The 21,557-nt window shown below is 41.7% G+C and overlaps 1 protein-coding gene across 1 annotated transcript in view; it reads left to right on the top strand.

Moving 5' to 3' along the window:
* SND1 (staphylococcal nuclease and tudor domain containing 1) overlaps window positions 1-21,557 on the top strand; it is a 417,459-nt gene that overhangs the window by 18,212 nt on the left and 377,690 nt on the right. Inside the window, exon 2 of the mRNA XM_036862917.1 lies at window positions 10,813-10,962. Within this exon, the coding sequence (XP_036718812.1) occupies window positions 10,813-10,962 (150 nt within the window). The remainder of the gene's footprint in view (window positions 1-10,812; window positions 10,963-21,557) is intronic.

Below are 21,557 nucleotides of genomic sequence, written 5' to 3'. Positions count from 1 at the left end.
CCTAGGAGACTAAAGCCTTCTATAAACAAGAAATGGGGGACACGGAGGGGCTTTTGTACCCGGGAGGGCCCTACAGGGTCCTGCTTGGTTTCAGTTTGACATCCATTCTCTTAGTTGTGTGTGCGGAGGGGGGGTCGGGAGGGGAGCAAGACAGATTTTCAGAATCACCAAGGAGATCTTGTTCTAGGGATTTGTTTTGTCTTTGAGGCTCTAAAGCAGCTGGTAGTATGTTTTGCACCTTTTTCAAAAGGTTTTTAAATTTTATTGAAAAATAATCTCAAACTTACAGAAAAGTTGCAAGAATAGTGCAAGTAACTCCTGTGACTCTCCCCCCAGAGGTTGCCATATCATCTTCTTTGTATTTATAACATATAGTCATTTTTCGTGGTAGTTATCTTCTGTCAAGTCACAAGCACTGAATTAGTGAATTTTGAACCATCGCTCCTGTGAGAAATACTGAGTTCCTGTGAGCCTCTGGTCACCACATTTTCATCAAGTAATAGATATATGACCTTGTTCTGTGTGCTTTTGTTTAAAGACCTCTTACTTGGGGCTTCCCTGGTGGCGCAGTGGTTAAGAATCCACCTGCCAGTGCAGGGGACATGGGTTCGAGCCCTGGTCTGGGAAGATCCCACATGCCACGGAGCAACTAAGCCTGTGTGCCACAACTGCTGAGCCTATGCTCTAGAGCCCGTGAGCCACAACTACTGAAGCCCATGTGCCACAACTACTGAAGCCCGCGCACCTAGAGCCTGTGCTCCGCAACAAGAGAAGCCACCGCAATGAGAAGCCCGCGCACCGCAACGAAGAGTAGCCCCCGCTCGCCACAACTAGAGAAAGCCCGCGCGCAGCAATGAAGACCCAACAGAGCCAAAAAAAAAAAAAAAAAAAAAAAACCTCTTACTTGATATGTAGTCTTGATTCATTAACATTGAACATATGAGCAACAGCACTATAACTTGTGCCTAAACGAAAATGATCTAATATTTTCTCTGTAGGGCACATCACAACAGCTTTCTCTGTGCTTAAGAAAACTTCATGACTACGCCTGTGGGCCATTTTAAACAGCACAATCACCACCCAAAAGCCCTGATCACTGCAGTAATTTTCCTTCAGCTTTAATAGTCTGAGTACTTGACCCTAAACATTTGGTCGAGGGGTCAAGTCCTGGAGTGATCAGATGATCACTTTTATGTTCTGGAGTCAATGTTTGGTTCTTCTCCCTTTGGCAATTTTCACACGTGACGGTTACTCTGATAAACTCTTTTGACAACTGGAATGGATTTTTCTGGAATGACACTTTGTGTTTGCCTGCCATATAGTTCCTGCTGAGTTCTTATTTCTGAGTAACTCTGGTTCCTTGACCACAGTGGAGCTGAGCCTTGGGGTGGTGAGGACTTGGCTCTGCAGAGGATCATCATCGGGGTTCTGGCTTCCAGGAGACTGAGTTAGTTCCTTTCTGGTGAGGCTTTATTTGTACAAGTTACAGCCTTGTGTTCTTTATGTTAAGTCACGACTGTTTTGATTCATAGTTCTCATATCAGGTGTTTAATATTTGGGGTTTATTAGAAAGTGCACGGGGAAAACCTGTGTTCTAGTCCTGGTGGCCATCATCTAACTGTGCCACAGTTTGTTGTGAGGATGGAGAGGAGTGGACAGTCGGGAGGGAAGAGAAGAGAGACCAGTGTGCCCTTAACATTTCTTGAGTACCTACTAGGTGTCAGGTACTGTGAGGCATCTCGCTTAATAACCATAACGTCCAGAGAAGATGGCAGTAGTATTGTCCTCACTTATAGATGAGGGAATATCACCACAGTGTTTGGAATGCTTGTCACTTGAGTTTGTGTTCAAACTTAAGACTATCTGATTTCAGATTCATGGTCATCTGAGGCTGTGATTGTCAAGACACTTTGTCAAGTTTGAAGTTAAGAATAGACTTAAGATACGATACTTATTTACCATGATCTCTGAGGACAGAGGTTCGGAAATCACTGAAGTCCACTCTCCTAGAGAGTGGGTATCTTAGGTGTTGAAGCAGGGAAACAAGATCATGGATTATTTCTCTAATTCTCTCTGGTTGAATTCAGTGGTGGGAGAATTTCCATGAATTTGATATTTACTTGTAAACCCCAGGAGGAAATGGTTCTTTTTCTGTGGTACATATACTTCCAGTCTTTACTTCAGACCACGCTTTGAGCCTTTTTTTTTTTTTTAATTTTGGCCACACCAAGCGGCTTGTGGGATCTCAGTTCCCCGACCAGGGATTGAACCTGGGTCACGGCAGTGAAAGCGCCGAATTTAACCACTAGACCACCAGGGAACTCCCAAGCCATTTCTTATAACAATATTGGCTATTATTTATTGGGTCTTTTGGCCAACCTCTGTGCCAAGGGCCTTATTCCCTTGTTTAGGTTTCATCACACCTCTCATGGATATTCTGATATACTTATTTTATAAATGAGGAAATTGAGGCTAATAGAGCCAATGAACTTTCAAAAATCACCACTGACATGGATTTGATTCTGAAACTAGATTCTTATTGCCACTTACCACTGCCCCTTCCCTGATTATAAAGATGAGCAGTCTGTAACTTGAAGTGGTCGTCCAGAATTTATTTTTGCTGTGCACGTACCACTTAACCTGCCATAAAACTAGTTTTCATCTCATTCCCTGTCATAATGTTTTATGTCAGAGGCTGGCAAACTGACTCTTTGAAGGGCCAGGTAGTAAATACTTTAGCCTTTGAGAGCCATGTGGGCTCTGTAGCAACTACTCAACTCTGCTGTTTCAGTGTGAAAGTAACCATATAGACTATTACATAAGTGAATGAGCTTGGCCATGTTCCAATAAAACTTTATTTATGGAAGCTGAAACTTGAATTTCATACTCTTTCCATGTGTTACATAACATCCTTTTTTTTTTTTAACCACTTAAAAATGTAAAAACCATTTTTAGCTCATGAGTTGTACAGAAACAGGTGGTAGGGCGGATTTGGCCACTGGACTGTAGTTTGCCAATCCTGCTTTTTATCATTCTGAAGTTTTCTTCCTTTGTGTCTCCTTTTTGGGTATTCTTTGGTATAATTGGGACTGCAAGTCTGCTTTCCCTGCATATGGTAGTGTTTAATAAGTGTTGATTTGGTTTGGGGAGCCAGCTCATGGAAGCTTTGCTGGCTTAGTGATTTAGTCTCTGACACCTGCTCTGCTGGCACACGGAAATGGAGATTTTTAACTGAGGAGAAGATTTAATCAGTAGGTAACCTCACCTACCGTTTTAACAGATAGCAGCTCCCCAAATGCTTGTTTCTTCCTGTGGCATAGTAGAACATCAGGTTTGGGGACTTCAGGTCTAGTACTTGCTCTGCCATCAATTTTATTTTAAGCAAAAGTCACTTGAGCCTGTCTCATTTGCAGATTCTTCATCTGTAAAATAAAAGGGCCTTGATGAGATGCTCTCAGTTAGCTGCCCTCTCTCTGCAGGTGATCGTTAGAGTCCCCTTGAGATTTGAACTTGCTTCTTTCCAAACTGAGGCCCAATTCATGGTACAGCTGGCCCTGGATTGTCTCTCCTGAAAGAGCTAGTGTGCCCGGCGCAAGTGAAATGGCCTGCCACGAGGCCATGGGCTTCCAGGTCATTGTGCTTGAATGCTGGGCCCCTTCATTTAGGTTTGCCTCTTGCTCTCGCCAGAAAAAGAAAGAAAAAGCCGGTCATGTTGGCACATGTGCTGGGAAAGACCTCCGAGACCACACAGCTTATGCTCTTCTGGGATTGCTTGCTCTTTGTCTAAATGACGTTTTAATTTTCAAGAGATGATTCTTCCTGTGGAGGCAACAGCTCTGGCTGCCAGAAAGCTTTTTTTCTGATATACTAAGATTTTCTCCAGTCTGTTTTTTTGTTTGTTTGTTTTTTAAGTTCTACTTGTGCTTTAATTCCATTTCTTTAGAGTTTTTTGCTTCATTAAAGTGCACAACAGTTCTTCCCCGTCCCCTGATGGTATTTTTAGGTGGAGAAAACACCTTGTCCAGAGAAGAGTCGCTGGCCTGCTTCTTTGTCCTCTAAACATGCAGCCTTTGGGTTGTGGCCTTTGCAGACTTGTGGATGGCATTATGGACTGTTCTTGGTTCTTGGACTGTTAGTGGTTTTCTTGGTTCTCCTTTCTGTGCCACAGAGGGAAAGGAGTTCATTCTACTTGCTGTGTTGTTTCTCAGAAAAAGCTTGTATTGTTTTTGGCCATCTTTCTCCTTTTTAGGGCTTTGTAGATTTCACTGAAGTTCTGCTTCTTTCCCGTGACTTCTATCTTGTTATTTCTCGAGGACTTGAAAGTTTACAGTAGCCCTTCATTCTGTTGTGAATCCCCATGCCTGACTTTTGGGTCTGAGTCAGCTGCCTTTTAAAAAACTTCTGTTAGTGTTGTTCAGCTAAGGGTCTAATCTTCCTACAAGATATGGAAATACCCCTATGGAGATAGACATTTTATGTCATATTTTTGTACTTCCATGTTGGATCTTAATTTTTTTAATTTAAATAAATTCACATACCATAAAATTACTCACACAACTGTTACCACTGTCTAATTCTAGAACAGTTTTCATTGGTACTTAAAAGAAAAAGAAACCCTGGACTTATTAGCAGTCACTCCCTGTTCTCTCCCTCCAGCCCTTGAGAACCACAGATCTACTTTCTGTCTCTATGGATTTGCCTGTTCTGGACATTTCATATAAATGGAATCATTTCAGTATGTGGCTTTTTGTCTGGCTTCTTTCACTTAGCATAATGTTTTCAAGATTCATCCATGTTGTAGCATCAGTCAGTACTTCATTTCTTTTTATTTCTGAATAATATTCCATTTTATGGTTATACTACATTTTGCTTATCTGTTTGTCGCTTGATGGACATTTGGATTGTTTCTACTCTTTTTGGCTCTTATGAGTAATGTTACCATGAACATTTGTGTACAAGATTTTGTGTGGACATATATTTTATTTTTCTTGACTTTGTACCTAGGAGTGAAATTGCTGGGTCATATGATAATTCTGTGTTTAACTTTTGAGGGACTGCCCGACTGTTTTCCAAAGTGATTGCATCACCAACAATGTATTAAGGTTCTAATTTCTCCACATTCTTGTCAACACTTGTTATTGTCTGTCTTACTGATTATAGCCACCCTAGTAGCTATGAAGTGATATATGTCATTGTGGTTTTGATTTGCATTTCCCTTATGACTAATAATAAATGTGCTTACTGGCCATTTGTATATCTTCTTTGGATAGATATCTGTTCAAATCCTTGCCCATTTTTAATTGTTGAGTTACAGTATTTCCTTATTCCAGGTACTAGACCCTTATCACATATGTTTTGTAAATACTATCTTTTCACTTTCTTGATATCATCCATTGAAGCACAATGTTTTTGGTTGCTTGTGCTTTCTAAGATGGTGTCATATCTAAGAAACCATTGCCTAATCCATGGTCACCATGTTTTCTTCTAAGAGTTTTATAGTTTAACTCTTATATTTAGGTCTCTGATCCTTTGAGTTAACTTTTGTATATGGTGTGAGGTAGCGATCTGGCTTCATTCTTTTGCACATGGATATCCAGTTTTCCCAGCATATTTTTGTTGAAAGGTTCTTTCCCAATTGTCTTGGCACCCTTTTTGAAAATCAGTTGACCGTAAATTTACGAGTTTATTTTGAGCTTCCGTTTCATAACATTTTGGTGTTCATCAGGTGACTATCCTTATTCTTTATATTGGATCTTCATATTGACAGATATGGCTAAGATATTCTTGTCATATCTTATCAGGCAGGTATACCTGTTAAGCTAGTCCTCCTTGTAGAGCTAACAAGATGCTCTCAGCTAAGAAGCTATGACTTTTAAGCCAAGATGATTTTTGCTCTTGGTGCCATGAAAAAGAATGCTGATTTTATTGACACGGATTTCTATACCATCACTTTTTTTGCCCTAAGTATAGTGTGGGTAGGTTTTTTTTTTTTTAATTAATTTATTTTATTTATTTATTTTTGGCTGCGTTGGGTCTTTGTTGCTGCGCATGGGCTTTCTCTAGTTGCAGCGAGCGGGGGCTACTCTTCGTTGCGGTGCGCGGGGCTTCTCATTGCAGTGGCTCCTCTTGTTGCAGAGCACGGACCATGTGCACGTGGGCTTCAGTAGCTGTGACTCGCGGGCTCTAGAGCGCAGACTCAGTAGTTGTGGCACACAGGCTTAGTTGCTCCGCGGCATGTGGGATCTTCCTGGACCAGGGCTCGAACCCGTGTCCCCTGCATTGGCAGGCGATTCTTAACCACTGCGCCACCAGGGAAGCCCTGGGTAGGTTTTTGTATAAAAGGTTTCTATCTTTTGGTGTTCGTGGTCTGGGGGCTTAAGAGTTAAACCAAGTCATTTATCAGTATCTAGTGAAGATTTAAGATGGTGTTCCTCTTGCTGTGCAGTATTTTAGTAGCTGCCCATAAAGTGTTTCACTGTAGGTGAATCTCCCAGTACACCTATTAGTGGGTTTGAGCAGTTTGAGTCCCCATTGTCTTTCTCAGCTGGCTTGTTTCAGCCTTTGTCACCATCCAACTTGTGCCCTGAAGCCAGGTCCTCTGAATCACACCATGTCTCTCTGCAGCCTTTATTGTCAGAGATGAAAACTGTCTAATTCATAACCTCAATCAAACTGACTCGTTTTGACAGCTGTTTTCACAAGCCTCCTGCTGTATCAGGTAGGGCTAAGATCATTTTTCTGGAATATGTCATTTTATTAATATAATTGGATAAAGCAGTTACCATATGACTTGCTTTCTACGCCCTATAAATTAGCAATCAAGGATAATTACCGCATCCATGAAAGTTTGCAACATGAATCAGTACAGCTTTGGCAGAACAATTACCCCTGACAGTTGCCTCTCAATCTTAACATTATTTTTCTGAAATTAAAATTCTGGATAACAAACAATATTTTACTTGTTTATTGTTTGTCTGGCTCCCCACACTAGAATGTCAGCTCTCCAAGAGCAGACATTTTTGTCTGTTTTATTTCACTGAAGTATGTTACTTGCCTGGAACAATGCCTGGCATATAGAAGGCACTCAATAAATTTGTGTTGAATTAATAAATGAATGAATAAATAAATGGCTCAGTCAATGGATAAAATTATAAGTAATCAACTTAGATGTCAGGTCTTGTGATTTACAGAGGAAAAATGACTTGTTTTCGTGTCATATGAGATACAAGTTAAGTTTGATATATAGACCCTTGGTCTTTTTCATATTTTACTTAAAGACATTTTAAAGGACTTCCCTGGTGGCGCAGTGGTTAAGAATCCGCCTGCCAATGCAGGGGACATGGGTTTGATCCCTGGTCCCGGAAGATCCCACATGCCGCGGAGCAACTAAGCCCATGTGCCACAACTACTGAGCCCGCGCGCCGCAACTACTGAGCCCGCATGCCGCAACTACTGAAGCCCGTGCACTCTAGGGGCCTGCGTGCTGCAACTACTGAGCCCACGTGCCACAACTACTGAAGCCCGCGCACCCGGAGCCAGTGCTCCGCAACAAGAGAAGCCACCGCAATGAGAAGCCCGCGCACCGCAAAGAAGAGTAGCCCCCACTCACTGCAACTAGAGAAAGCCTGTGTGCAGCAATGAAGACCCAACACAGCCCCCCAAAAATAAAGACATTTTAAGTATTTTTTCCCCAGAAGGTCTTTCCCTTGGCTTTATTTGGTGGGGAACCTTAGACAAGAGAAGCCCATTAAATATTTTTATTGAGGAAGAACTTGAATAAAGACTTTTGACAAGTGAGGCAGGTGGAGGGAGTTGAACAGTACTTGGAAGATGAAATGGAGAGAGCAAAAGAGGAGGTGGAGTGTGTTTTGAACTATTTCAGTTCCTATAAATAATAGGAAGGAAACAAATTCTTCCCATATAGACAGGTCTCTTCCTTCCATAGTGGTCTGCAGACAGTCTTTTCCTATCTCATCGCCAAGGCTGTGGCCACATGAATGAGGGGGAGAGAGTTTCAGAGGAAAGGTGTAGCCGTGCCCGTCCTCTCCTCCTGGGGGAACAGGAATAGCAGCACCCGCCACAGTGAATGTCTGTCCTTGTTGCTTGGGGGGTTGACTTGGTGGTTGCTGCTTGCATTTGTATCCTCAACAGTATAAAAGGTGTTGTGCAGCCTATAAAATCACCTCTCTCTAATATTAATTCACGTACTGACTGTTGTCTGAATGGCATATTTGGTGCAGTAATGCAAAGAAGCTCTGACAGCAGTCTTCAGAATAGCTTTCAGGGCAAGGGGAGAGTGTACAAATGAGGTTTTTCAGAATTCCTTTGTACAAGTTGTTTACTAAAGCCCTTGGTGGGGCCGGGATAATAGTTATAGACCCACTGTCCCACAGTGATCTACTTTACTAGGTCAAGGCATTAGAGGTAACACCTTGCTGATATTTAGGGGGAATAAGAGGGTACTCATCAGTCATTCTATTCTTGAGCTTTTCAGCGGGTTTCGTCAGACTTGAGAAATAAGGATTGTTTCCTAGCCTGGGTCAGTGCTCACTGGTCAGCCAAGGTGAGTTTCCAGCTGGGCTTCCCAAGAGGCACTGGGTCTCCTGGGAGTGCTTTATTACTTTTTGTGAAAACTTGACAAAAATCAAGGAATAGGCCTTTGAGACAGGTGCTCTGCTTTGTATGCTCTATGCTCCTCAGTCCCGTTGCAGCCTGTACATGAATGATTTCAAGGCAGGTATTCAAAAAATGTGCTTTTCTTCCGCCACTTGTGAAGAATTGACTGTAAGTGAATCATTTCCACATTCTTTTCCTTTTCTTCCTTTGGCCCTTCTCATTTCAGGAACATCAACCATCCTGTGCCCTACTCTATCTCTTCTTTGGCTTTGCTTTGTTTGAGGGCTTGTCTTTTTAGAATGTCAAATCCCTGGGATGATGTCCAGGACATGGGTTCTCAAGAAAGGCTGTTAGCAAGACTGTTTGGTTGGAGCTGTAGGGTTTAACTGCTGGTAACACTCGATCACAAAGGATAAAAATGAAAAGCATGACTTGTAACTAGATAAGGAAGACAGTCTTTTGTTATGGTGTAGCCAGGGAGGAACCATTTAGACCAAGGTCTGTGTGCTTGAGGTATTGGGGATAATGAGATGTTAATCTTAGCACTAATTAAAAAAAAAAATTGGACTATGTATATTTGTTGGACTATGTATATTTGTTGGACTATGTAGGTTCATACAATGGAATACTGTACAGCCACAAAAGTGAATAAACTAGTGTTCTGGCATGAATGAGTTTCACCCAAAAAAAGGGCAAAAGAAGCAAGTCACTCAAGTGTACTCATGGGTACACGCAGTAGACTCAGTTTATAGAGTTCAGAAATAGGAAAAACAAAACCACCATATTGCATAGAGATGTATACGTAAATGGTAACACTGTACAGAAAATCAAGGGACGAGGGGTTATCACAATGGTCAGGATAGTGGTGGCAGTCAGGAGAAGGGGCTTGGGAGTAGAGAGGGGCACAGGGGATCCAAGGTTCTGCTAGTGTTCTGGTAATTAACTTGGGTGGTGGTTACATAGTTGTTTGCTTCTTATTCTTTAAGATGTACATGTATGTTTAACGCACTTCTGTATTTATATTAATAATCCACGATTTAGAGCATGAGTTAAGGTGGAGAGGTGAGGGAGACAAGTCAGGTAAGCAAATGCATATCGAAGTGGCTTCCTTCATATTCCTTCCTTTCTTCCTTTGAGTCAGCTTCCTTTCCAAGGACTGTTCCCTTTACAGAAAACTCTGTGGTCTTGTCTGCTGCGGAGTTCTGCATTGGCAGGACTCTCCAACCTTCTATCTACTAACTTTTCATTCAGCAGCTTTTTCCTGTTTTGAAGGTGGGATTGAGCCTTTCAGCTCTAGTGAAGCCAGTGCTCAAGTCTCTCTGTTGATTAAATCGTGCCTCGCTGAGCAAAGAATTTGAATAGTTTGGGCAATGATTCTCATGTTTTTCTGTGTGCCGTTTCTTCTCTTCTCCCATGTGAAATCCTTTCTTCTTCCCCCCGCAAATATTTTAAGTGAGCTTTAGAGCTCATTCCACAGTTGCCAAGTGGGTTTTACGCCTGGCGTCCTTCAGGGAGAGAGGGAAGGAGCTGCTGGACTTGGGAGCTTTAAGGTGCTTCTTCGATTCCCCTGTTTTAATCACCGAGGGCGTGGGTTTTCTAGATTCTTTCTTCTGTATTTCTCTCTTAGCCTAGAGTCTGAGCACTGTCTACAGAGGAAGTGTGAGCACGGGGCTCTGGCTGCACTGCCTCCGCGTTAGCCCTGGGCATCCTCGGCTCCTTCTGGCTGGTGTGGCTGGCGTGTCGGGGCTTCTTCCTTCAGCTTCCACTTTTCTCTGGCCTTCTTCCATTGCTTGCCTTTTCCACCGTAGAACAGCACGTGTGGATGGAGACATTAACTTCTTAAATATTGAAAAGAACACAGGTGGTGGTCAGCTTGCAGGGATGAAATTACAAAGGTTATCTCCATGTCTCGCACGCCTCTTCACCCTAGTCTATTTTATGAGTCTTCTATCATTTTGTGTAATTCTTATTTGTATTGCTGGGTCAGTCACTTCAGAATCTAGCCCAAGGTTTTATGTAGGTATTTCTCTTATAAACTTAGAAATAGTCTTGTTCATTCAGTCATTCAACAAATATTTGAGTGCCTTCAAGAGGCCGAATAGTGTTCTAGATGTTGGGGATACAGGAGTGGACCATCTGTATTCTGGTGATGTTACCTTTAGACGGCTGATTTTCTCTGTTTTTCCTCTGACCTAGGTCCTCTCAGGGTGTGCCATCATTGTCCGCGGGCAGCCTCGTGGTGGGCCTCCTCCAGAGAGGCAGATCAACCTTAGCAACATTCGTGCTGGAAACCTTGCCCGCAGGGCAGCTGCCACACAACCTGATGCAAAAGACACCCCGGATGAGGTAGGTGCTTCCCCTCCGAGAGGTAGACCCAGCTTATAGCCCAGTCTCCTCCTTGACTGCACATTTGATGTACTCTTTCTTTTCTGTATATTTCAAGTTTGTTTTTTTTTAACATCTTTATTGGAGTATAATTGCTTTACAATGGTGTGTTAGTTTCTGATGTATAACAAAGTGAATCAGCTATACATATACATATATCCCCATATCTCCTCCCTCTTGCGTCTCTCTCCCACCCTCCCTATCCCACCCCACTAGGTGGTCACAAAGCACTGAGCTGATCTCCCTGTGCTATGCGGCTGCTTCCCACTAGCTAGCTATTTGACATCTGGTAGTATATATAAGTCCATGCCACTCTCTCACTTTGTCCCAGCTTACCCTTCCCCCTCCCCATGTCCTCAAGTCCATTCTCTACGTCTGCATCTTTATTCCTGTCCTGCCCCTGTGTTCTTCAGAACCTTTTTTTTTTTTTCTTTTAGATTCCATATATACGTGTTAGCATATGGTATATGTTTTACACTTTCTGACTTACTTGACTCTGTATGACAGACTCTGGGTCCATCCACCTCACTACAAATAACTCAATTTCGTTTCTTTTTATGACTGAGTAATATTCCATTGTATATGTGTGCCACATCTTCTTTATCCATTCATCTGTCAGTGGACACTTAGGTTGATTCCATGTCCTGGCTGATATAAATAGAGCTGCAATGAACATTGTGATACATGACTCTTTTTGAATTATGGTTTTCTCAGGGTATATGCCCAGTAGTGGGATTGCTGGGTCGTATGGTAGTTCTATTTTTAGTTTTTTAAGGAACCTCCATACTGTTCTCCATAGTGGCTGTATCAATATATATTCCCACCAACAGTGCAAGAGGGTTCCCTTTTCTCTACACCCTCTCCAGCATTTATTGTTTGTAGATTTTTTGATGATAGCCATTCTGACCGATGTGAGGTGATACCTCGTTGTAGTTTTGATTTGCATTTCTCTAATGATAAGTGATGTTGAGCATCCTTTCATGTGTTTGTTGGCAATCTGTATATCTTCTTTGGAGAAATGTCTATTTAGGTCTCCTGCCCATTTTTGGATTGGGTTGTTTGTTTTTTTGATATTGAGCTGCATGAGTTGCTTGTAAATTTTGGAGATTAGTCCTTTGTCAGTTGCTTCATTTGAAAATATTTTCTCCCATTCTGAGGGTTGTCTTTTCACCTTGTTTATGGTTTCCTTTGCTGTGCAAAAGCTTTTAAGTTTCATTAGGTCCCATTTGTTTATTTTTATTTTTATTTCCATTTCTCTAGGAGGTGGGTCAAAAAAGATCTTGCTCTGATTTATGTCATAGAGTGTTCTGCCTATGTTTTCCTCTAAGAGTTTGATAGTGTCTGGCCTTACATTTAGGTCTTTAATCCATTTTGAGTTTATTTTTCTGTAAGGTGTTAGGGAGTGTTCTAATTTCATTCTTTTATGTGTAGCTGTTCAGTTTTCCCAGCACCACTTATTGAAGAGGCTGTCTTTTCTCCATTGTACGTCCTTGCCTCCTTTATCAAAAATAAGGTGACCATAGGTGCGTGGGTTTATCTCTGGGCTTTCTATCCTGTTCCATTGATCCATATTTCTGTTCTTGTGCCAGTACCATACTGTCTTGATTACTGTAGCTTTGTAGTATAGTCTGAAGTCAGGGAGACTGACTCCTCCAGCTCCGTTTTTCTTTCTCAAGATTGCTTTGGCTATTAGGGGTCTTTTGTGTTTCCATACAAATTGTGAAATTTTTTGTTCTAGTTCTGTGAAAAATGCCATTGGTAGTTTGATAGGGATTGCATTGAATCTGTAGATTGCTTTGGGTAGTATAGTCATTTTCACGATGTTGATTCGTCCCATCCAAGAACATGATATATCTCTCCATCTATTTGTATCATTTTTAATTTCTTTCATCAGTGTCTTATAGTTTTCTGCATACAGGTCTTTTGTCTCCTTAGGTAGGTTGATTCCTAGGTATTTTATTCTTTTTGTTGCAGTGGTAAATGGGAGTGTTTCCTTAATTTCTCTTTCAGATTTTTCATCATTAGTGTGTAGGAATGCAAGAGATTTCTGTGCATTAATTTTGTATCCTGCAACTTTACCAAATTCATTGATTAGCTCTAGTAGTTTTCAGGTAGCATCTTTAGGATTCTCTATGTATAGTATCATGTCATCTGCAAACAGTGACAGCTTAGCTTCTTCTTTTCTGATTTGGATTCCCTTTATTTCTTTTTCTTCTCTGATTGCTGTGGCTGAAACTTCCAAAGCAATGTTGAGTAATAATGGTGAGAGTGAGAGTGGACAACCTTGTCTTGTTCCTGATCTTAGTGAGAATGGTTTCAGTTTTTCACCATTGAGAATGATGTTGGCTGTGGGTTTGTCATATATGGCCTTTATTATGTTGAGGTAAGTTCCATTTATGCCTACTGTCTGGAGGGTTTTTATCATAAATGGGTGTTGTATTTTGTCACATCTTTTATGTCACAACTTTCTGCATCTATTGATACGATCATATGGTTTTTTTCCTTCAATTTGTTAATATGGTGTATCACATTGATTGATTTGTGTATACTGAAGAATCCTTGCATTCCTGGGATAAACGCCACTTGATCATGGTGTATGATCCTTTTAATGTGCTGTTGGATTCTGTTTGCTAGTATTTTGTTGAGGATTTTTGCATCTGTGTTCATCAGTGATACTCGCCTGTAGTTTTCTTTCTTTGTGACATCTTTGTTTAGTTTTGGTATCAGGGTGATGGTGGCCTTGTAGAATGAGTTTGGGAGTGTTCCTCCCTCTGCTATATTTTGGAAGAGTTTGACAACGATAGGTGTTAGCTCTTCTCTAAATGTTTGACAGATTGCTCCTGTGAAGCCATCTGGTCTTGGACTTTTGTTTGTTGCAAGATTTTAAATCACAGTCTCAATTTCAGTGCTTGTGATTGGTTTGTTTATATTTTCTACTTCTTCCTGGTTCAGTCTCGGAAGGTTGTGCTTTTCTAAGAATGTGTCCATTTCTTCCAGGTTGTCCATTTTGTTGGCATATAGTTGCTTGTAGTAATCTCTCATGATCCTTCGTATTTCTGCTGTGTCAGTTGTTACTTCTCGTTTTTCACTTCTAATTCTATTGATTTGAGTCTTCTCCCTTTTCTTCTTGATGAGTCTGGCTAATGGTTTATCAGTTTTGTTTATCTTCTTAAAGAACCAGCTTTTAGTTTTTTTGATCTTTGTTATTGTTTCCTTCATTTCTTTTTCATTTATTTCTGATCTGATCTTTATGATTTCTTTCCTTCTGCTAACTTTGGGGTTTTTTTGTTCTTCTTTCTCTGATTGCTTTAGGTGTAAGGTTAGGTTGTTTATTTGAGACGTTTCTTGTTTCTTGAGGTAGAATTTTATTGCTATAAACTTCCCTCTTAGAACTGCTTTTGCTGCATCCCATAGGTTTTGGGTCATCGTGTTTTCATTGTCATTTGTTTTTAGGTATTTTTTGATTTCCTCTTTGATTTCTTCAGTGATTTCTTGGTTATTTAGTAGTGTATTGTTTAGCTTCCATGTGTTTGTATTTTTTACAGTTTTTTTTCCCTGTAATTGATATCTAGTCTCATAGCGTTGTGGTCGGAAAAGATACTTGATACAATTTCAATTTTCTCAAATTTACCAATGACTGATTTGTGACGCAAGATATGATCTATCCTGGAGAATGTTCCAGGAGCACTTGAGAAGAAAGTGTATTCTGTTGTTTTTGGATGGAATGTCCTATACATATCAATTAAGTCCATCTTGTTTAATGTATCATTTAAAGCTTGTGTTTCCTTATTTATTTTCATTTTGGATGATCTGTCCATTGGTGAAAGTGGGGTGTTAAAGTCCCCTACTATAATTGTGTTACTGTCGATTTCCCCTTTTATGGCTGTTAGCATTTGCCTTATGTATTGAGGTGCTCCTATGTTGTGTGCATAGATATTTACAATTGCTATATCTTCTTCTTGGATTGATCCCTTGATCATTATGTAGTGTCCTTCTTTGTCTCTTGTAATAGTCTTTATTTTAAAGTCTATTTTGTCTGATGAGAGAATTGCTACTCCAGCTTTCTTCTGATTTCCATTTGCATGGAATATCTTTTTCCCTCCCCTCACTTTCAGTCTGTATGTGTCCCTAGGTCTGAAGTGGGTCTCTTATGGACAGCATATATAGGGGTCTTGTTTTTGTATTCATTCACCCTGTCTATGTCTTTTGGTGGGAGCATTTAATCCATTTACATTTAAGGTAGTTATTGATATGTATGTTCCTATTACCATTTTCTTAATTGTTTTGGGTTTGTTATTGTAGGTGTTTTCCTTCTCTTGTGTTTCCTGCCTAGAGAAGTTCCTTTAGCACTTGTTGTAAAGCTGGTGCTGAATTCTCTTAGCTTTTGCTTGTCTGTAAAGGTTTTAATTTCTCCCTTGAATCTGAATGAGATCCTTGCTGGGTAGAGTTATCTTGGTTGTAGATTGTTCCCTTTCATCACTTTAAATATGTCCTGCCACTCCCTTCTGGCTTGCAGAGTTTCTGCTGAAAGATCAGCTGTTAACCTTATGCGGATTCCCTTTTATGTTATTTGTTGTTTTTCCCTTGCTGCTTTTAATATTTTTTCTTTGTATTTAATTTTTGATAGTTTGATTAATATGTATCTTGGCATTTTTCTCCTTGGATTTATCCTGTATGGGACTCTCTGTGCTTCCTGGACTTGATTAACTATTTCCTTTCCCATATTAGGGAAGTTTTCAACTCTAATCTCTTCAAATATTTTCTCAGACCCTTTCTTTTTCTCTTCTTCTTCTGGGACCCCTATATGTCCTCAATTCTTTTCATTCTTTTTTATTTATTCTGCTCTGCAGTAGTTATGTCCACTATATTATCTTCCAGGTCACTTATCCTTTCTTCTGCCTCAGTTATTCTGCTATTGATTCCTTCTAGAGAATTTTTAATTTCATTTATTGTGTTGTCCAACATTGTTTGTTTGCTTTTTAGCTCTTCTAGGTCCTTGTTAAACATTTCTTGTATTTTCTCTATTCTATTTCCATGATTTTGGATCATCTTTACTATCATTATTCTGAATTCTTTTTCAGGTAGGCTGCCTATTTCCTCTTCATTTGTTTGGTCTGGTGGGTTTTTACCTTGCTCCTTCATCTGCTGCATGTTTCTCTGTCTTCTCATTTTGCTTAACTTACTGTGTTTGGGTCTCCTTTTCGCAGGCTGCAGGTTTGTACTTCCCGTTGTTTTTGGTGTCTGCCCCCAGTGGGTAAGGTTGGTTCAGTGGGTTGTGTAGGCTTCCTGGTGGAGGGGACTGGTGCCTGTGTTCTGATGGATGAGGCTGGATTTTGTCTTTCTGGTGGGCAGGACTGCGTCTGGTGGTGTGTTTTGGGGTGTCTGTGACTTTATTATGATTTTAGGCAGCTTCTCTGCTAATCGGTGGGGTTGTGTTCCTGCCTTGCTAGTTGTTTGGCATAGGGTGTCCAGCACTGGAGCTTCATGGTCGTTGAGTGGAGCTGGGTCTTAGCGTTGAGATGGAGATCTCTGGGAGAGCTTTTGCTGTTTGATATTACGTTGAGCTGGGAGGTCTCTGGTGGGCCAGTGTCCTGAACTCGGTTCTCCTACCTCAGAGGCACAGGCCTGACACCCGGCCAGAGCACCAAAACCCTGTCAGCCACACAGCTGAGAAGAAAAGGGAGAAAAAATGGAAGAAAATAAATTAAAAAAATAAAATAAAGTTATTAAAATAGAAAAGAAAAAAAACTATTAAAAATAAAAAATTAAAAAGTAATAGAAAAAGAAAAAAAGAAAGAAAGAAGAGAGCAAACAAACCAAAAAACAAATCCACCAATGATAACAAGCACTGAAAAGTATACAAAAAAAAAAAAAAAGCGAACAAACAAAAAAACGGACAGATAGAACCCTAGAACAAACGGTGAAAGCAAAGCTATGCAGACAAAATCACACAAAGAAGCATATATGCACAGACTCACAAAAAGAGAAAATGAAAAAAAAATACATCTATATATTAAAAAAACGAGGAAGAGAGCAACCAAATCAATAAACAAATCTACCAACGATGATAAACTCTAAATACTAAACTAAGATAAACATAAAACCAGAAGTAAATTAGATGCAGAAAGCAAACCCTAAGTTTACAGTTGTTTCTGAAGTCCACCGCCTCAATTTTGGGATGATTCGTTGTCCATTCAGGTAATCCACAGATGCAGGGTACATCAAGTTGATTGTGGAGATTTAATCCACTGCTCCTGAGGCTGCTGGGAGAGTTTCCCTTTCTCTTCTTTGTTCGCACAGCTCCCAGGGTTCAGCTTTGGATTTGGCCCCGCCTCTGTGTGTAGGTCGCCTTAGGGCATCTGTTCTTCACCCAGACAGGACGGGGTTGAAGGAGCGGCTGATTAGGGGGCTCTGGCTCACTCAGGCGGGGGGGGAGGGAGGGGTATGGAATGCGGGGCGAGCCTGCGGCGGCAGAGGCCGGCGTGACGTTGCACCAGCCTGAGGTGCGCTGTGCGTTCTCCTGGGAAAGTTGTTCCTGGATCATGGGACCCTGGCAGTGGCGGGCTGCACAGGCTCCCGGGAGGGGAAGTTTGGATAGTGTCCTGTGCTTGCACACAGGCTTCTTGGTGGCGGCAGCAGCAGCCTTAGTGTCTCATGCCTGTCTCTGGGGTCCGCGCTGATAGCCACGGCTCGCGCCCTTCTCAAGCTCATTTAGGTGGTGCTCTGAATCCGCTCTCCTCACGCACCCAAAACAATGGTCTCTTGCCTCTTAGGCAGGTCCAGAATTTTTCCCGGACTCCCTCCCGGCTAGCTGTGGGGCACTAGCCCCCTTCAGGCAGTGTTCACGCAGCCAACCCCAGTCCTCTCCCTGGGGTCTGACCTCCGAAGCCCGAGCCTCAGCTCCCGGCCCGCATCCGCCCTGATGGGTGAGCCGACAAGCCTCTCGGGTTGGTGAGTGCTGGTCAGCACTGATCCTTTGTGCGGGAATCTCTCCGCTTTGCCCTCTGCACCCCTGTGGCTGCGCTCTCCTCCGTGACTCTGAAGCTTCCCCCCCTCTGCCACCCGCCGTCTCCGCCCGTGAAGGGGCTTCCTAGTGTGTGGAAACCTTTCCTCCTTCACAGCTCCCTCCCAGAGGTGCAGGTCCCATCCCTATTCTTTTGTCTCTGTTTTTCCTTTTTTCTTTTGCCCTGCCCTGGTACGTGGGGAGTTTATTGCCTTTTGGGAAGTCTGAGGTCTCCTGCCAGCGTTCAGTAGGTGTTCTGTAGGAGTTATTCCACATGTAGATGTATTTCTGATGTATTTGTGGGGAGGAAGGTATCTCCACGTCTTACTCCTCCGCCATCTTGAAGCAGGCTCCCTATTTCCAGTATTTTTATATCACAGGACTGATGACAAATCAACAGTGGCTTGCTTCAGTTTATACATTCACTACCTTTAATCCCGGTAATCCCAGTCTCTTTCCGTCATACACTTTCCCATAGGTTTAGAGCCTTTTCAGGTTTATCAGTGTTTCATGCCTCTTTCTCTGGAAACAGGTTAGTACATTTCCTAGGTAGTCTCAGCTGTTTGAGGTTGGCATTAGTTATGGCAGAGCTCTTTTATTTATGTTTGAATTCTTCATTTACCTTCAAAATTCAGAAGGATGCACAGTGAAAAATCTAGTTCTTCTCCCTGGAGACTACTGGTGTTATTGCAGTCTTGAGTCTCCAGAGGCATTTATCACCTATACAAGCAGACACTCATCTTCTTTTCTTTCTTTCTTTTTTTTAATTGAAGTATAGTTAATTTACCATGTTGTGTTAGTTTCAAGTGTTCAGCAAAGTGATTCAGTTATATGTATTTCAGATTCTTTTCCATGATAAGTTATTATAAGATACTGAGTATAGTTCACTGTGCTATACAGTAGACACTCATTTTCATAAATGGTAGCATATACTATAAATGTTAGGACTGTGCCTTATTATAGATTCTTAATCTGGGATCTGTGTCCTAAGGACGTCTGTGAACCCCATGAAATTGCTTTCAAAATTTTGTGTAAACATGCATTTTGAAGGGAGGAAGTTATCAGTTTCTTAGGGCAACTTGTGGTTCAGTAGTTGTCAAGAACCATGTGTTATGGCGATTTGACAAGCTTCTGAGCTTTTGTTCTACCATCCCCTCCAGCCCCCTGCTCCCCCATCTCTAATGCCTGGCCACCTTGCCTTCTTTGTGGTCTGCCTTGGACTCCTTAAGTTACCTCTCCAGGCAGCTACCATGAGTCTTCTTGGCTCCTGTACTTTGAAACATCAGTTCTTGTTTCTTCTTCAGTGGTGCTTTGGCTCTCAAAAATGAAGTTTCTGGATTCTAATTATTTGTCTTTTGCCTCAGCTTGATGATGATGGGCAAGTTGGTACCTCAGCTTCCATCTGCTGTTTTCTTCTCATGGAAGTGCGGGAAAAAAAGCAGCTCACGGGGGTCTTTCATTTAAGGAAAAACATGCAGTTGTTTTCATCTATAATAAAAAGCATTTTGTTTGAATTAAGAAGATAGTAAAGCAGTGTTATAGGAAATAGAGACAAATCACCCCAAATTCTATCAACAGCAATTAGATTCTTGGGATATTGACTAAATAGACAAAATCAGTTATTTTCCATTGGTCCTCTATCAGTAAGCACAAGTATTGGGTTATTCTATACCTCAGGGTTGTTCAATGAGGATTAAACAAGATAATGCGGAACGCGCCTGTAAGCTACTTAACAAATGTTAGCTGTGGTAATCTCTAGTGCTATTTAATTTCTGCTACTACAGACACTTCTCGTACTGTTAGTCCAAGTGCTGAAGATTAAATCTCTCTCAGCACTTTTCAAATTTTGGGTGCTAAGTGCTTTTCTTGACCAATGTTTTGCATAGTTCTTTCCCTTTCAGTTTTGTGTTGTGTAACAGCTTGCCTGCTTCTAAGAGGAGAAGAGTGTTGACCCTGGTTGGCTAGAGCCAGTCAAGTTCATTTCCCCAGAAGGAAGAAGCAGGGTTGCCTCTAGGGAAGAAGGGTTCGGTTTTAATTTTCTGTTTTGGGGATGAGAATCAAGGCCAGTTGCAGCTTGTTCTGAAGTATCTTAGCTGTAGCCTATGTAACAGTACAATAAAATCTTACCAGAACTATCCCAACTGAAAGAATACCATGTAATCTGATCCCTGCTCTCACTGGAGTTTCATATATTTATACAGCCTAGTGGTTTTTGTCTCTTCCAGAGCAACTCAGTTTCTCCTAGTAACTCTTCAAAGGTCCCTGTGACATAAAGTATTTGAGAGCTACGGATTTCACCCTTTGTCAGCCAGAGTCACTATTTCTGTGTGCAGTAATCTAGTCTCTCCTCGCCCTGCTGTGATTTGGTTTTCCCCCCACCATGCCCTTGAAGGTGCTCTGGCTCAAGTTAGCAGTGATGCCAAGTGGTAACCCAATTCCAAACACCCCCGCCAACCTCCAGGCTTTTATTGAGACCTAGAGATTCTGCCTCCTTCAAAATCTCTCTTCTCTATTCTTGAAACTTCATTACAGTTGCTATTGTTCTTTGTTCAACTCTGAGAGAGAGTGCTTTGTTCAACTCTGGAATATTGAGATAACAGTCTTTCTGCCTTCCCTCTGATTCTTTCTCTGTATGCTCTCAGATGTTTTTGAGATATAATGTCATTTTTTTTCCCTGGCTCAGTATTACTGCCAGATACTTCAGTGATTCCTCATTACCGCTGGACAAATCTAAATGCCTTAGCCTGGGATACAGTCCCATTTGTGATTTGACTTTTAGTCTTCTCACTGAACCCCCTCCGGGACGCTAAGTCCCAACCCCGAGGAAGTGTTCGGGTCTCCTAACAGGCCACCTGAGTCCTGCCTGCTCATGCCTTGGCTCAGCTGCCCCCTCCAGCGGGAGCTCCGTCTCCTCCTTGTGCCCCGGCGATTCATCCTCTGGAGAAGTCACACCTGACATCACCTTTCATCATCCCTTTTTTGTGCTGTCATCCTATTCCATGTTTATATGTCTCTATACTCGGTTGTCGGCTCCTCGAGGGGAGGGACGTCTGTGTTTTTCTGCCTCGTCAGTGCCTGACACAAAGCAGGTGTACAGTGAATAATGAGGAAAAGAACCGGAGCGTCTCCTTTTGCGGATCAGTGGATTGTGGAATGCAGCACTACTTTCTCTCTGGCTTTCTGTTGTTTTGGAGCATGTCTGGTTTTGTCACATTCAAACAGAGTCAAGGACATTATTGCTTATTTGCTTCCCTTTGTATCACTGTCCCAAATATCATGCACTTGATTATTCTCCGCCTTCTTTCATATCTGCTTTCAGAGAAACTTAGCTCTCTCCTAAGTCCCGTGACAATAAAAGCAGCTCTGCTGTGTGTCCCCAGCCATCACTGCCCTGTTCCAGCCTAATCCCCAGCGTTGCCTAGCTACTCTACGCAGCCTAGATACTGCATTGATGGGCACTGTGGGAATTATATATTTATTTCCCACAGATTTCTTGAGCTCTCATTGTACGTGAAGCTATATGTTGGTTTCATGCGAAATACAGAAATGAATG

Source organism: Balaenoptera musculus, chromosome 9 (assembly GCF_009873245.2).
Source record: "Balaenoptera musculus isolate JJ_BM4_2016_0621 chromosome 9, mBalMus1.pri.v3, whole genome shotgun sequence".
In the NCBI taxonomy this organism is placed as follows: domain Eukaryota; kingdom Metazoa; phylum Chordata; class Mammalia; order Artiodactyla; family Balaenopteridae; genus Balaenoptera; species Balaenoptera musculus.
Note: the sequence above shows the minus strand (reverse complement) of the source record. Positions and strands in the feature narration are given on the sequence as shown.